Here is a 17,014-nt window from a genome sequence, read left to right as displayed (position 1 = left end):
CACCAGTCACCCCGCCAAAATGGCCGCTCCCTTAACGCTTGTGCTACTTCTGTCTGTAACAATTAGAGCGGTTTTATTTCGCTCCAGTTTGGCTGAACTTATTTCTGAACGCGTGGAAGTCGTGTCGCCACTCAATGCGTGGAAAAGAGGTTTGATCTTGTCTTTTTAAACGTGTCTTTGTGGTTGAAAATCGTGTTTGTTTTGACAGTAGCTACAAAGCTAAAGCAGGAAGCTATTAAAAGCTAATATTTGTGTTTTTAATTATATTATCCTCACGACCTAACTATGTTTTTGTGCTTATAATGTTAAGCAACAGCATTAAATGTTAAGTAGTCTGTGTAAAACCGCTGTCTTTTGTTGAAATTTCAAATTAATGTGATTAAGTGCTTGCCAATATGGATTAGTGACTTTTAGTATCACAATATTTTACACAATGCCAGACAATATTTAAAGTTTATGCAATCGCTTATATGACAGTGTCAAACATGTCAAATACAGAGAGAGTGGGATTCTAATATTTGATTTGCGATAGGGAAAAAACATTTCTGTAAATTCCAGAAATATGTTTCTGTCAGAAAAGCCACATATTTGAAGAAGATGGGGGACAACAGCCCTCCACTGTGGACATTGCATTTGTGTGTAAACAATTCAGGTGGAGGATATTTGGAGTTCTCATCTTTAACTCATCTTTAATCTCATCTTTAATCATAATTCATGTTAGTAACCCTTTACTGTCAGGATCAGTGTTCACTGCGAATACATCCTCATCCACAGATTCAACAATCACTTCAGAATCTGAAGAACTAGTGCTGAAATGTTCAGCATCATGTCGGTCAGAACAGAGTGTGGTCACTGCTGTCCTGTCAATTGTCACACAGGACGTCGTGGAGTTTATGAAAAGTTGGAGTATTTTCCCCCTAGTTTACTTTTAATTAGTTTAGTTTACTTTTAATTTTTCAGCAAAATAACGTTTCATTTGAGCTTATTTAACCACATTTAGCCACATCTCTTCACCTGCTACAGCAGTGGTTCCCAAACTTTTTCTGTCACACCTACTTGTGTAGAGAAGAATATTTTTGAGCCCCCTGCTCCAAAACACACGTACATGTCTTTTGCTTACAGCCACCAATGGAATTTATTTTAAACATTTTTGCCTAATTCATAAAACAACCCTTCAATGTATTGAACAAAACAAAAATAACAAGTCAATGAACAAGTCAAAAATAACATTTACAGTAGAATTATTACAAATACTATGCATCTCATTTATTTGCCTTGTTACACATGCCCTATTTGATGAACCCAAAAGGAAGGAGCTTGTTTTCAAAGACTGGCTTGAATATCACTTGTGTTTTCTTGTAAACAGCCCATTCAGGTGATGTCACTGCTGCAGCACTCTGGGCTTAATGGGGTCCTGGGTTTGAGAATTGTTTCTGTATCTCTCTCTCTGTGGAGTTCAGTGTGTTCCTACTGAGGTTCTATTGGAGTTGCTCCTGCTGCTGGTCCCAGACTTGAGTGAAAAAGGAGGATTGCTTTTCTGAAGAGCATCCAGCGTAAAACCTGTGTCTGAGTGGCACATCCACAGAGTTGATGGTGATTTATTGTGGTGACCCCTTGTGGGAGCAGCTGAAGGTTTAACAAAAACAACAACAACAACATGGTTTAGATGCATTTTATCGGCTAAGAGACATTAGGGGTTCAAATTTTACTTCTTCATTTTGGAGCCGGAGCAGGGACACCGAAATTGAATTGTCGTCGACATAGATTTTGTGATAAGGCTGGGCAATTAATCGAAATCGAATATCAGAACTTCTAATCGACATAATCTTGTCTATATCAATTATATTGATTGTTTTAATTCTGTTATGTCCCCACTGTGTGTTGATGTACTGTTCCTTTAAAACCACGCTACCAGGCTGTAGTCATGTGATTCTGCCCTCTATCTGCCACATGGAGGAGAACCTAAACACTGAGGCCGACTGAGAGACTCGAGCTCGTACCAAAGACAAACCCAGTGTCTGTGGTGTGGACGTGTTGTGTTTTGACTTTAATGAAGACAACGCTGAACAAAAAGAAGTAAAATGTAAAGTCTGTTTCGGCCAAAGCACAATCACACACTAAATATAAACAGAGAAAAGAGAAAATAAGAGAGGAACAAGCTCCCAGTGACATTAGAGAAACTATCCCAGCTTTAACTCTGGAGAATATTTACAGCACAAGCCTCGCTACTGAACTGTGAGGGTCACAATCACAACATAATGGTTCATTAATCGTAATCGTGGTAAATGTACAATTAACTGTGATATTGATTTGTGCTCATATCGCCCAGCACTAATAAAGTCAATATATTTGGAAATGTTGATATATTTACTTCAAAACCTTTGTAAGACGTGTTGTAACATTTACATTTTAAGAATAATACTTAATGAAATATCCTAGAATTAATTTAATTTACACATTTAAAAGTTGCATGACCTCCAGTGTCCAAGTAGGTGAACCACAACGTCACAGACAGCTGATCCCCTCCAGAGCACAGTTTCCCAAACAGGGTATTCCCAGAATGGAGGGGTGCTGATGTCTCTGCTGCAATAGCTGTTTTAATTATGCTCTTCATAATTTACTGTCCTTTGAATGAAATGAAGTCGCCAGCACACCTTTAAGATTAAACTTGAGCGACAAGATCAACCCCATTCTTTCTTTCTTTTTTTTTTTCAATTATTTATTTATTGAATTTTGCAAGAATACAAGTATAAAATATAACAAAAAAAAAAAAAAAAAAAAAAAAATATATATATATATATATATATATACACACACACACGTATAAATATACACATATACACTTACACATACAAAAGTCAAAATAGAATCTTGATGCGGCTGTAACAACAGAAGATTGATTCACTGTATAGATTCTTATAGAAAATTAAAATAAATAAATAAGCAAATAAAACTTAAATTGTAGATATAAAAGGGCTAGATAATATGTAAGGCAGCATAACAATAATGTAGGGGAAAAAATCATTTATCACCCAACAATTTCAAACTGATGACCAGGTTTCACCGAATGTTTGATGTCTGTTATGGATTTCAAAAGTGAGCTTTTCTAAAGGGAGAAAATCTGAGATTTGTGACAGCCACATTTTAAATGAGGGAACATCCGGTGAAATCCACCCATTCTTTCTTATAATTATTCCTTCTTCTGTGGCAGACTGTAGTGCAGGGGTGTGTTGTAAAGCATCATGTGTAAAAAAAAAAAAAATAAAAACAAATAAATAATACTGGAACTGTTTGGTTTACCACATAGTTGCATTAATTTCTGCCAGTAACTCCTGATGTGGCCAGGACTCAGTTGACTAAACTGTTCATGAAATGATTAACATTATTGTGTGTGTGTTTCTCCTCACAGTTGTGGAAGGCTTGGCTCTGCTGGACCTCGGCGTCTCGCCGTACTCGGGAGACGTATTTCATGAAGTGAGTTCTTTACTTTAACACTTTATTAAGTAGAGACAATGCAGGCAGATTGTTGGGTAAACTGCATCTTTTAAACGAGCACACATTTTACCACCACACTGTAATAATATGCCGATTGGCCATAGCATTATAACATTATAATCACTCCCTCTCTCCGTTTTTAAAATATCCCGTGAGAACAGAGACCACTGCATCTCCACAGACCTCCACCTTGGAGAGAGAAACCCTCTGCTGTCAGTCAGTAACGTACAGCGCCGTGTTCCCGTGACGGGAGGCTGAAACACAGACAAAGACCTCAGCTTCTAAAACTAAAAGGATCTGTGTGGACAGGGCCTTATTGTCCGTTTGATCAGATCTACAGACCATTCAGTGTCCCCCATTACAGTAAAGAGTTTAGCATTGTGTGAGAAAACAGTCCCCAAGTTGATGTTGTAATTATTATTATTATAATTGTGATTATTTTTATCCCTAAAATGGGCCCTTTCTTTTCTTTTCAGACACCCCTCATCATATACCTCTTTCACTTTGTGGTGGATTACGCAGAGATCGTGTTCATGGTGAGTATCTGAACCTGTTTTATGGTCATTAGTTCAAATACATCCGCCATATCGTTAAAATCACAGCCTTTTTTCTACAATCACTGTCTGTTCTCTCACTCTGTAGTTCTACAATGGTCTGTGGCTATGCATACTTTATTAGCTCCCTTTTTCCCGTTCTTCAATGCTGCAGCAGCACTGCTGTGTCTGATCCACTCTACACCAGCACAACACACACTAACACACCACCACCACGTCAGTGTCACTGCAGCGCTGAGAATGATCCACCACCACATCACATCTGCTCTGTGGGGGTCCTGAGCACTGAGGACGCAAAAAGTTAAAGGCAGTGTGTATGATTGTGGGGAACTGCTGTTCTCTCTGGTTTGATCATGTTTAGAATTTTTGCATCTTTTAAGGTGAAGCGGTGTGTTTGAGGAGAAAACCAACTGTTGTTTGTGTGCCACTGAAGTGTAAATCATCTGTAAGTGTTTATTCACTGTTTGAATTCCCACAGAAACTCATGTGTAACTCGAGCTGTTTCATTTTGTCGCACTTTCACTCTGTGTTTACTTTCATGCAGTGAGCGCTCTCCTGAATTTAGAGTCAGTTCCATCTTAAGTAATGTAACTGTAACAGCAAAAATAGTCAGTGTTACCCCCCTATGGAGCAGGAATAGAGCAACATCCTCATCTCGGTTGGTGCTTTTCAGCGTTTGGAGTCTCTCCGTTGTCTAAAAACCTCCAGATGGCGTTTCTCTGCTGTGAGCAGAGAGAGAGAAGCCTAGCACCAGACCCAGACACTGTTTTTTTTTACCCATTTACAGACACTGGGGCTTCGTAAACACATTAGAGCGGTTTCCAGAGCAAATCGACTGCAGAGCAGCACATGGAGAGGAGATACACTCAGATATCTATACACAGGGGTTTTATTGATATGTTACACAGCTCCAGGGTCCTGGAGGTTGTGGGTTTGAGTCCTGCTCCGGGTGACTGTCTGTGAGGAGTTTGGTGTGTTCTCTCTGTGTCTGCGTTGGTTTCCTCCGGGTGACTGTCTGTGAGGAGTGTGGTGTGTTCTCTCTGTGTCTGCGTGGGTTTCCTCTGGGTGACTGTCTGTGAGGAGTGTGGTGTGTTCTCCCTGTGTCTGCGTGGGTTTCTTCTGGGTGACTGTCTGTGAGGAGTGTGGTGTGTTCTCCCTGTAGCTGCGGGTAATATTTGCTGATATCTGAATATGACTGTGTGTAACACACTGGTCTTCCTGTGATTGACATAACTATAATCAATCTGTTCATCATCCCATGTGAGAGAGAAGTGTTAAACTCATATACTCTGTTTTTTTTTTATTGTGCTCTGTCTCTTTCTCTCCCTCTGCAGATAGCTGATGGTATCACAGCGGTGTGTCTGTATCTCTCAGTGCAGCAGTACAACAAGAATGTGGTGAGTATTGGATAGAGCTCCAGGACTCCAGAGAACCCAGTACTGGGAGGATTTATGCCTCTCTGGTGGAATATTGGCATTGGGCATGGTGACTTCAGCCTCATGTGCAGCTGCTCCACAGCATCCTATTTAATTTTTTTAATTAGAGTTAATAGAGAAGGTTAAAGGTTGTATACATGTTCTTAAAAGGCTCTTTCTTTTATTAAAGTACCAATTTAGTTCATTTAAAGGAACCCAAGTGTTAGAAATTCGGCATTGAAGAGTCAGGAGACTTGAGTTCGGCGTTGACTGGAGTTTATTTACACATACACAGGACTATGTATGAGTACAGCTGGATGATCTCAGTCTATCTCAGGATGATCTGAAGTTTAGAAACTGGAGGTTCAGAGGTTTCCTTCACGTGCATGCAGAAAAGCACGGGCACCGCTTGGTCGTCAGTTTAGTCTTTAGCCAGTTCATTCTGTTCCCGATCCAGTCTGATCCCAATCCAGTCTAACACCAAATATTTTAGGAGGGCCTTATATACATTGGAGTAGTGGGGGAAGGGAATTGGAGGAAGAAGAGGAGTGAGAGGAGTGGTATGTAGAATGAGGGTGATGAAGAACATGTGAGACAGAGGAAGGGGGGAAAAGGTGAGAGAAAATGGAAATCAGAGGAGGGATAGGAGGAAGAATAGGGGTGAGAGGACGGGTGGGTGTGATAAGGGTAATGGTCAAGGAAATAAGCTAGAACAAGAGGTGTAAGGGGAGGTGTATGATGAAATAGTTTCTAGATGTGAATAGAAATAGTTACATAGTTTCTCTCACTAGGTAAGATTTGTTGATTTTATTTTATTTTTACACACCTGCGGCTCCTCTTAGTGTCATGTAATTTTTACAGCACTTTACTGAAATAAGTCAAAAATCAATGGAGCAGGGAGGGGTAGTTTCCAACCCTCCTCCAAAATGCACATAGTGCAGTTTCTGGAGTGCTAAGCCCAGAGTAGCAATGACAGAATCACTATTCTCATTCAGTGGAGCATCACAATGATTTTGAAGCTGTATCTTTAAGGTAAAACTATTATGTAGTCTTCCTTTAAAGGAGCAGTAAATAGGTTTTGCCACCAAACATAAGAGAACCACTGCACCTGCATGGCGTTCCAAAACACACAATGCTGAATCCAGGGAAATAGGTGTCAGAAGAGCTTCTGTTTCTTACGACTGATTGCTCCTTTAATGTAAAACATTCTTTTTCTTGGAGGTATTTATGATATTGTTCTTCTATTTCTCTTTGTAATTCATCTTATGTTTTTTCTTTTCATTTTTCTAGTTCAGAAAACAGAAGTATGCTCTGGAGGCTGACCGATATCCACTCGACTGCCTGGAGCTCATGCGTTCTCCTAAAGAAATGCACTACATCCCTCTCAAAGTGGCCATGTTGTGAGTCTGATCCCTTGTTTATATAAACACGTATTCACCTCCTCACACACAGTACCATCAGCACACAAGCGAGATCAAAGTGTTATACACTTGTATGACCTAGGAACAGCCCCAGCAGTTTGCTTTGAAGCCCCAGTAATTACTGAGTAATAAGTCTTAGTGTGTAATAAGCCTGGGGTTTTAAGGGATTAATGTTTTTACTTTTCTTTCTACAACAGTGTAGCTGTGATTAGATGAAGAGTCAGACTGAGCTGTCATCCCTGAATGAAGGAGATGTAGGAGTGGGAGCTTCACATAGAGGCAGCTATAATTAGAAACGTTTTAGTACAGAATCTCTAAACATTCAGAGCACTAGGTGTCAGTGTAGTGGCCATCTCATGATGTGAAGGAGAATCACTGGAGAAAATCAGGACAAATCCTTGCATCTCGGTTTGGGGCTAGGAGCAAGTTTTTTTATTTGCAGTGTTTCCCGAAAAATTATTTCTACCCCCTACTGGCGTAAATTAAAGGAAATAAAGTGTTCAGCTTTACTGATCACGCTTGGTATCAGTTTACTGCCTCTTCACACTCTGTCTTTTTTGGAGCTGAGAGTGGTGAGTTGTTCAGGGTGAGGACGGTAACGTTAACTGAGGAAATTTGGCCGAGTGTTTGTTTTTACCAATGGATTGGCTCTGTCGTTCTGTGTCAACTTCCATTCACAAGTGATTTACTGTGGCTTTCTGTGTCTGAATATGGCTTTAGTGTAATGCAGTACAGTCAGAATACTGCGGGGGCACTGTAGAACACAAAGGAACTGAAATAGAATTTGAATTTTTTGTTTTCAACGCAGCCGGTGTGCGACAGGGTTTACGTTAGCTACTTTAATCTACCTCTTCTGTCCCTGTATCTGTCATTTCAAATTAAAAGTCCCCTGTCGAGGTTTGTAATGACATTGAATACAGTTTCTAAAGAAATGATGGCAGCAATTTTACGGTGTTAGCAGAGACCCTCTAAGGAATTCTGAAACTCAAAACTTATAAACAACTCTTCTGGAGAGGGGAGCCTCTAACCTGCAGGAACAGAGAGGCCTTGCCCTTAAGGGTGGGAATGCCTCGCACCCTGCAGGTCCCAAACATACCATCCAGAGCGACCAACTTCAGTTCCCTGGATGTAGATGTGGTCTACCATCTCAGCAAACCCGCTTCGTATCCCACCTCTGGAGAGGTAGTGGGATTGAGTATTTGAATTATACAGTGTGAGGCATTCCCTCGCTTAAGGGCAAGGCCTCCCTGTTCCTCCAGGCTGGAGTTTCCCTCTCCAGATGTATTCTGTTTGAGAATCAGAGTTCCTCGAGGTCCGAGGTTGGTTCTGTCGTAGCACAGGTTCTCCCTATGACATTATTTTGATTTTGTTGCTACAGTTACCTCCTGAATCCCTTCACTATCCTCTCCTGTGTGGCCAAGTCCACGTGTGGAATAAACAACGCTGTTATTGCACTCTTCATTCTCTCTACGTTAAAAGGTGAGTGAAATTGTCCACAAGTGTGTGTGTGAGACTGAGTGTGAGTGTGATTAGCACCAGACCCTGACCGCACTGATGTTTGTGACTGAACATCAGATGCTCACAGCAATGTTCCACTTGTGTGTAATCCCTCTGAGGAGAGGGTGTCACTGCTGTGAGAGGGACACACTCCTGATTACTGTGCTGTGTAGAGTTGTGTTAATGCGTATGTCGTGCTGTGCGCTGTTTGTGTTGTTTTTAGGAAGTGCCTTGTTGAGTGCGATCTTCTTGTCCTTGGCGACGTATCAGAGTATTTATCCTCTCACTCTCTTTGCTCCCGCTCTTCTCTTCCTCCTACAGGTCAGTATCTCACTCTCTTTATCTTTCCACGACCAACAACAACCCGGACCTTCCTCAGCCGGTCACACTGGGTGTTTGTTTATCGCCTGGCCTTGTGAGATGGGCATTTTGGTTCAGTAGTGTCACACTAGCTGCGTTCCAAACCCTGGGTTATGAGCTCGGCTACGTTTTTTGGTCGCTACGTCACAGAAGGCAGTATAATGTGAAGGACACTTAGTGTACAGCAGAGAAATGTAGCCTACGCTCTGAGACATTTGCGTGTACCGCACGGAAGAAAACTGAGCTTCAGAAGTTTTAGGAGCAGAGTTCTTTACCTTGTAAAGGGTTAAAAAAAGCAGATTCATTAAAATATTTGTTTTTAATCAATAAACATGGGATAAATGCACTGGCATATTATAGTACACTCGAATTTATTTAGTATTTATGACATTGTTAATCTCAGTTGAAATGTAAATGTTTGAGGTTGAGGTTAGCGTGTTCAAGGATGAGGTTGGGCTGACGCAAACTAACTGCAGGTTGTGAATATAAGGTTGCTTAATAATATTTAAAAAATAGTATTTTCTTGCAGGATAATATTAATAAGCAAATACGATCTATTTAAACCTGCCACACGACGCAGCCTCTTCACACCGTGTGTCCTGAAAAACGGGAAAATTGGGTAACAAAGTGTGCAGAGCGACTGGTGGTCTGTAATAGTAGCTCTACAGAGTGCCTCACACCTGCTGAGAGAATCATGGCCATAATGAGATTTCCTGATGTTTACTATGGTTTTAAAGGAAATGTTTAACTTGTTAGACGGTAACTTTGTTTGTTTATTTGTTTGTTTGTTTGTTTAGAGGTTGTATATCCCGGTCAACCCGTGCCGGAGCAGTTTCTGGTTCTTTACACTGCAGTACGTCTTCATGTTTTTGGGAAGCCTAAGCGTCATCGTCTGCCTCTCCTTCTTTCTGCTCGGGTCCTGGGACTTCATTCCCTCAGTTTACGGATTCATGTGCGTTTACTTTTCTCTCTGTGTCTTTGATGCTGATGGAGCACAGCCGTAGTCAGAGTTATGGACGCTAAAGGGATTATTTAATTTAAATTTATAAAGAAATAATGGATGGGGTCTGGAAAAGCCTTGATTCTTCAGATAGGCTGCCTATTTACAGGTGTTTACTGTAGTGTCCCTGTCAAGTAAATAATCCACATTAGAAAGGTTGTGTTTTTCCATAAATACCATGTCTGTTACACAATATAATATAAATAATGCATGCACTGCAGTACAGACAGGAAAATGATATTTTAAAAGATCAGTAAATGTTCTAGTCGTGTTTGAGGCATTATGAATTTGATGAGTTTATGAGGCATTATGATTTATATGTTATATGATCTTTTTTTGTAAACGTAAACACTCCTTATTCTGAGTCTGAGTTTAGAGTAAAACAGTAAAAATAGATCACTATAACTGCGTTATAACGTCACGCTATGAAAGTTATTAGAATTGCATTAAGGTTACAATTTATAATGCATGATTAGAAAGTGTATTACACGTGTGGACGTGTTTCTATAAATATAAAGAGCTGTGTTACTGACTACGACATATTTGATAAGGGTTTTTTGGGTTGGTCTCTGAAAACTTTATAACTTTACTCTTATTTTTTAAATGTGTATTCGATCTGCAGCCTCTCAGTTCCAGACCTCACTCCAAACATTGGACTCTTCTGGTACTTCTTCGCCGAGATGTTCGAACACTTTCGGCTCTTTTTCATCTGCGTCTTCCAGATCAACATATTTTTCTACACCATCCCTCTCTCCATCAAACTGAAGTAAGACTGCCTCCGGAGCCTAGCCCCGATCTGTTGATATTTTAAATCACTAAATCACAAACAAGAATGTGCGTGCTAAAAAAGATTTGAGATATTTTAGATGTTTTAAATTCTGTTCAGCTTAGTTTAGTCCAGAGAATCCAGCATCGTTTACATTCCAAATACTTTCACGCAGTTGAAAACATGCAGGAGACTCAGAAGTCAGCACCAAACGAGTTCAACCAGCTCAGATCAACAGCTGTGTTTACACGGGACGCTCATCTATCGCAGGAGTTTAAAGAAGGATATTACAGTCTTGGAAGACTTTTCCGTATTAACGCACCCCTTTACCATCCCCAAACACTCTCCTCAAAAACATCCTCAAAACTCATCCTTAATCTTTACTGAGGGGTTTAATCTATTTATCCGATTGGTCTGGTTTTGGATCTATAACTGAGACGTCCTCAGATGAACCAGTCATCAAAAACAAACTGGAAACCACTAAACGCTGAGGAGGACAGGTCTGTTTACAATGTCTTTATTTTCAGTGGAGCTTGTCAATCAGCTAAGTGTTTTGTTTCCTAACAACACAAGCATAAAAGCATGTCCTTATCAACACAGCCCTCACAGTGCAGTCCTGAAAAAACTTGTTTCTCATGTTTCTGTGGAAACATTCTCAATAACACTTCCTCAGCAACTTCCTCATCACATTTCTCAAAAAACTCCCTTAAACTCCCTCATATGTCAGTTATACTCAACACCATCCTCAACAACACGTCTGTAATAATCCGTTCTCAATGACTCACCCCTGTCTTTAGCAGCTCGTTCTCAACACATCTTTGGACATGTGTCGATTGCAAACCCCTCTTTAAAAATCATGATTAGCCATTACAGGCAAATTTGATAATTAATGTTTCACAGCATTAATCAGTTAATTATTTTAAGAATGGGCAGCACAGTGGAGCAGCAGGTAGCGTCTCTGTCACAGCTCCAGGATCCTAGAGGGTGTGGGTTCGAGGCCCACTCCAGGTGACTGTCTGTGAGGAGTGTGGTGTGTTCTCTCTGTGTCTGCGTGGGTTTCCTCCGGGTGACTGTCTGTGAGGAGTGTGGTGTGTTCTCCCTGTGTCTGTGTGGGCTTCCTCCGGGTGACTGTCTGTGAGGAGTGTGGTGTGTTCTCCCTGTGTCTGCGTGGGTTTCCTCCGGGTGACTGTCTGTGAGGAGTGTGGTGTGTTCTCCCTGTGTCTGTGTGGGCTTCCTCCGGGTGACTGTCTGTGAGGAGTGTGGTGTGTTCTCCCTGTGTCTGCGTGGGTTTCCTCCGGGTGACTGTCTGTGAGGAGTGTGGTGTGTTCTCCCTGTGTCTGCGTGGGTTTCCTCTGGGCGACTGTCTGTGAGGAGTGTGGTGTGTTCTCTCTGTGTCTGTGTGGGTTTCCTCCGGGTGCTGCAGTTTCCATCCACGCTCCAAAAACACACGTTGGTAGGTGGATTGAAGACGCAAAAGTGTCTGTAGGTGCGAGTGTGTGAGTAAATGTCAGTGTGTGTCACCCTATGCAGGACTGGCGCCCCCTCCAGGGTGTGTTCCTGCATTTTGCGCCCAGTGATTCCGGGTAGGCTCCGGACCCACCGCCGCCCTGAACTAGATAAGGGCTACAGACAATGAATGAATGAATGAATGAATAATCTTAAAAACACATTTCTGTAAACATTTCCTCCAGAACTTGTTTAACCTCATGTCTCGTGTGTGTGTGTGTGTGTGTGTGTGTGTATACTGGCTGAGAAAATATACACACACCCCTTCACACTTTGAGAATTTTTAAATTAAAGTGTATTTCTCTGAATAGTTGTGAAGTGATGAAATGTTACATCAGTCTGAACAGGGATTACAGTGTTGAATACTGTCAGCCCAGGACTCCTTCATTACCGGTTTTTATTCTTTCTTTCTTTCGTTCTTTCTCTCTCTCTCTCTCTCTCTCTCTCTCTCTCTCTCTCCCCAGGGAACATCCAGTGTTTCTGATCTTCATGCAGATTGCCATCATCTCCATCTTTAAGTCCTACCCCACTGTGGGGGATATTGCTCTGTACATGGCCTTCCTCCCGGCCTGGAGTCATCTCTACAGATGTGAGTAAACCTATGCTTCTGGAACATCTAACCCCCACTGATCCAGCTCAGCAGAAATAAAAACAGTCCGTGGAGCACCGATTGTGGACTGAGGAGCGATGTTAAAGGATCCATAAGTAATTTTTACAACCAGAAAATAGCAAGCAATATTTATGAAGTGGTTATTTAGGGTTTTTTTCCCTAAAAAATAACTCCCATCATGTGAAGTATCACTGTCCTGTTGTCCCTCAACAACACGGTTTATGTTCCATGAGGCAGGTCCAATACAAAGAAGACAGAAATGAGACAGCACCTGTATAATATCCAGTGTTTTTATTAGTGTGTCTCCCAGGTTTCAGCACTTAGGCCTTCCTCAGCACACTGTGATATACCGACACTGCCAAATTGATGTTGATTGACTGCTGTGTAGATAAACAACTTTAAGACTAATTCCAATGCTATCAGTTAAAAACAGCTTGGAAGAAAAAAAACTTTCTTATATATATTAAAGGAAACAAGTCAAGGAGAGGTATTCATTCACACCTTTTGAGCCCCTTTTACACCTGGACCTTAACCTAGAAATGTCCCGGAGTTCACCCAGAGGAGCTGTGTGTGTGTGAACGCAAACACCTGCAACATTTGTCACAGACTTTACCCAGACATTGTCCCTCTTTGTCCCCCACACCTAAAGCACACAGCACATTTCCTGCTGCGAGAATGCGTCTGACGTGGAAAATCTGCCGAGCGCTGCATGTGTGAAAGGAAAACTCCAGGACATCTCCAGACCTGAGTTCATGTGTGAAAGAGGCATTGGATTCACTGTATTGAGAATAGAGCGAGACCCCCACATGGAGAGGGCAGACACGTTTGAAAAGGGCTTAAGAACAGAACCTCTGACACATCCAGGCCTCTAGGTGTCAGTGGAAGCACTTTTACATACCATGAAGGAGATGCTTTAGTGTTGATACCATGTTGTTTCTCTGTGTTTGACTCCAGTCCTGAGGAATATTTTCCTGGTGTCCTGTGTGCTGCTGGCTTGTTCAGCTCTGTTTCCTGTCCTCTGGCATCTGTGGATCTACGCTGGCAGCGCCAACTCCAACTTCTACTACGCCATCACACTGCTCTTTAACGTCGGGCAGGTGGGACACAGTCAGAATTACATCTGATATTTAGCACAGATCTGATATTTCACACAGCAGCAGCACGCTGAGTGTTTACTGTGGTCAAGAACACAACACGCTGGCCTCAGTTGCTAATTTTCATATATAAGTTAGAGGTAGAATTGGGGAGGTGGCAGAGAGAGATAATCCATGACCCCTTGTACAGTGTGTGTGTGTGTGTGTGAGAGAGACCTAGGTCGTGTCTCTAGTTGAGCTGTTTACTTGTTTAACAGGAAGAGGCTCTGTGTTTCCTGGTGTGTGGTTACTACAGCGTGAGATGTTTAGTGCAGGCAGTCAAGCATTAAACCAGAAACGAAAGTGTCTCTGACCTCCGAGTGCCTCCAGAGAGCACTGTTCTATAGCCCAGTGCTCTGGGCTTTACACCCCTCTGACACACACTTGGCGCTGAGCATTTTGACTTACACAGTCAATATACTTATTATAAGGTGGTGTCTGCACTTTTACACGAGTCTGAAAATGAGAATTTTACAGGTGTAAACGATGCTGTGTGGAACCGGGTTTTCTGGTAATGCATCAGGGTTTGAGATTTGAAAAACGCAGAACATGCTGCACGTCATTAATTTGCTTTATTTAAAATGTCAGAAATTGTAACGATGTTTTTGTTTTAGATCCTGCTGGTTTCTGATTATTTCTATGCGTACCTGCGGCGGGAGCATCACCTGAACCAGGGGCTGTACCTGCGGAGGAAAGACGGCAGCGAGGCCACACTGGTCTTAAAATGACCGTCACCAGCCATGGCCTTTTTTCTTTTTTCATCCCTTTCGTTCCCATTTTCCCTTTCTCTCTGTGTGTTCACATTCTTCAGTTTCTACTTCTTCATTTTCTTATATTTAGCCCTTACCCACAGTCTATAGTTCAACTGCAGCCGCGGTGACACACTGTATTATTCAGGGTTGTGCCCATTATATAGAGTTGAGGGTTTGAGCTGGATGCCCATATATGGAGTTGTGGGTGTGGCTGGATGCCCATATAAGGACAAATGAATTTAAATGTTTGAAAATCTCTACCTGCGTGTTCTGCTGGAAACGGTACGCTTCCAAACCAAATCTGTTCTGTTCGTTTCCCCACTGTACACCGTGCGCTGAATGACAGCCCCTTATATGGACGTACAGCCACACACACAACTCCTTACATGGACATCCAGCCACACCCACAACTCCTTACATGGACATCCAGCCACACCCACAACTCCTTAATATGGACACCCAGCCACACCCACAACTCTTTTAATGGACATCCAGCCACACCCACAACTCTTTATAAGGACATTCATCTGGTCTTGACCACACATCGCTGTATTATTTCTGCAGCTCTTCTTTTTCCTCTCCCCTTTTAATGATGCGGTACCTCCTCCTTTTGGACTAAAACTGCGGTGAGGGACTTTATCTGAAGGTAACCGAACAGCTAAAGGACACTGAGCATGCCTTGGAGTTTACTTTACACTTTAAACGGAGGAGAGGGCAGACGTGGGCTGATATTGAGACTGATTACACGTTTTAGTTTTTTTTCTAAATGGGAACGTAAATGAACACATCCTCCTCCATCAGAGTACTTTTTAATTTAAAACACTATAAATGTTTGTTTGCTGAATGTAACGTAGTGGGGACTGTGATGGACCGGTGCTCTGTCCCTGCCTTTCACCCTGCGATTCCCGGTTGGATTTGGACCCACTGTGAACCTGGAAGCGATCACAGAAATTGAATGAATGAATGAACATATTCAGAGATAAAAAAATAAAGCATGAAATATAAAGTTTACCATAAATGTTGCCTCCTCCCCCTCCCGGTGAGTTTAATCCAGCAAATAAACAGTATTCGCTCATTAGAATGAAAGTGTTCTCTCCACGTAGAGGGTTTTCATTTATTTTCACTTAGAAAACCAGAAAATTACATGTGTTCATTTGACTTTTGCACATGGACTGCAGTGTGTCAGCTCTTTCCCAGGACACAGTTATGTTGTTATTATTTTTATTTTTATGTTTAATATTTTCAGCATCTTCAAAATCTGGTCTTTCACTGAGATGCAGTTGTGAGGTCAGTCGGTAGAGGGCACATGTTAACACTGTCCTAACTCCATCCTCCACAGCACTGTAAAATACAAGCAGCTTAAGTTTCAGAAAGAAGAAAGAATGGAAACAATAAGAAAAAGAAAGACAAAGGGAAAGAGTGCCCCATAGAGGGATATATAAAGAAGGGAAGAAAACAGGAGCATGAATTGGTGAAGGTGGAGAGGAGGAGGAACACAGAAGTAGAGAAGAAAAGAAAACAGGGAAGAGAATGGGGAACGGGCAGAATGTAACACAGTAAAAGAAAGATGAGGGTGAAATTCAGAGATGTGGGAATAAGAGATGTGGGAAACGAATAAAAAAAGAAAGAAGAGAGTGAAAGAAGGAAGAAACTAGAACTAGAACAGAGTTAAAAGAGGTGGAGTACAGGGCTGGGTAAACTAGAACTTGAACTGAGAAAATGTAAGATTCTCTGAGGATCTCTGTACTCTCAAATGGAGCTTTTCCACTGTATGGTACCTGCTCTACGCGGCTGTAACCCCTATTCCCCCGAAATGTACCAGGTGTTGTCCCTAACCCCGTCTCTAAGGGGAGCAGTGGACTTTGGAAACACAACATCGCCAGTGGTAACTTTAAGCGGTGTTTACTCATGGTGTATTGGCGTGTTGTTGTTGTTTGGGACTGAACACAGCTCCGTCATCAGTTCAGACAGATCAGTAGAGTTTGTTCCTTCCTTGTTGCAGCGTCCAGCTCTCGCTGGATTCTTTCGTCGGCCACTGATCCAAGGAGCGTTTGAACCTCTTCAAAAGACCACGGCGTAATTTTACAAGCTGCCATCGTGAGTCGGATAAAAACAAACATGATCTCTGCTGCAGCTGGAGATTTTACAGATGGAGAGTTAGTGCTGGTCGTCTGCGTTGCGTGGTGTAGAGTGACGACTCTCTCTAGACAATCAGCGCTCTGCAAGGTTTACACACCACGGTTTAGTCCCTACTCGACTCACTCTGAACCACGAGAGAACAGCCACTAAACTAGAACCCGCTTCCAGAACCAGGACCTGATTCACCTGGTGGAGGAGCGGGAAAGTGCAGTCGAGTCGAGTAGAGAACATGCAGTAGAAAAGCACCAAAAAGTTTTTTGTTAAAAAAAAGATTTTATTTGAGGAATGTGAATGAAATATTGATTTTTTTTTATGATGGATTAACTCACACTGCATTTTATTTATTTGTGTATTTCAAATTAATTT

The 17,014-nt window shown here is 41.8% G+C and overlaps 1 protein-coding gene across 1 annotated transcript; it reads left to right on the top strand.

The window, feature by feature from the left end:
* The first annotated feature begins 8 nt into the window (after positions 1-8).
* pigu (phosphatidylinositol glycan anchor biosynthesis, class U) lies at positions 9-16,994 on the top strand. Its single transcript, XM_066666336.1, has 12 exons — positions 9-149; positions 3,410-3,474; positions 3,972-4,031; positions 5,384-5,446; positions 6,755-6,864; positions 8,264-8,364; positions 8,606-8,703; positions 9,540-9,694; positions 10,365-10,508; positions 12,479-12,603; positions 13,579-13,721; positions 14,372-16,994. Exons 1-12 carry the CDS (start codon positions 20-22, stop codon positions 14,483-14,485), a joined length of 1,308 nt encoding a protein of 435 aa, XP_066522433.1. The 5' UTR covers positions 9-19; the 3' UTR covers positions 14,486-16,994.
* Positions 16,995-17,014: the final 20 nt, after the last annotated feature.

This window comes from Hoplias malabaricus, chromosome 3, assembly GCF_029633855.1.
Source record: "Hoplias malabaricus isolate fHopMal1 chromosome 3, fHopMal1.hap1, whole genome shotgun sequence".
Taxonomy (NCBI): domain Eukaryota; kingdom Metazoa; phylum Chordata; class Actinopteri; order Characiformes; family Erythrinidae; genus Hoplias; species Hoplias malabaricus.
This window is presented reverse-complemented; position numbering and strand designations above follow the sequence as displayed.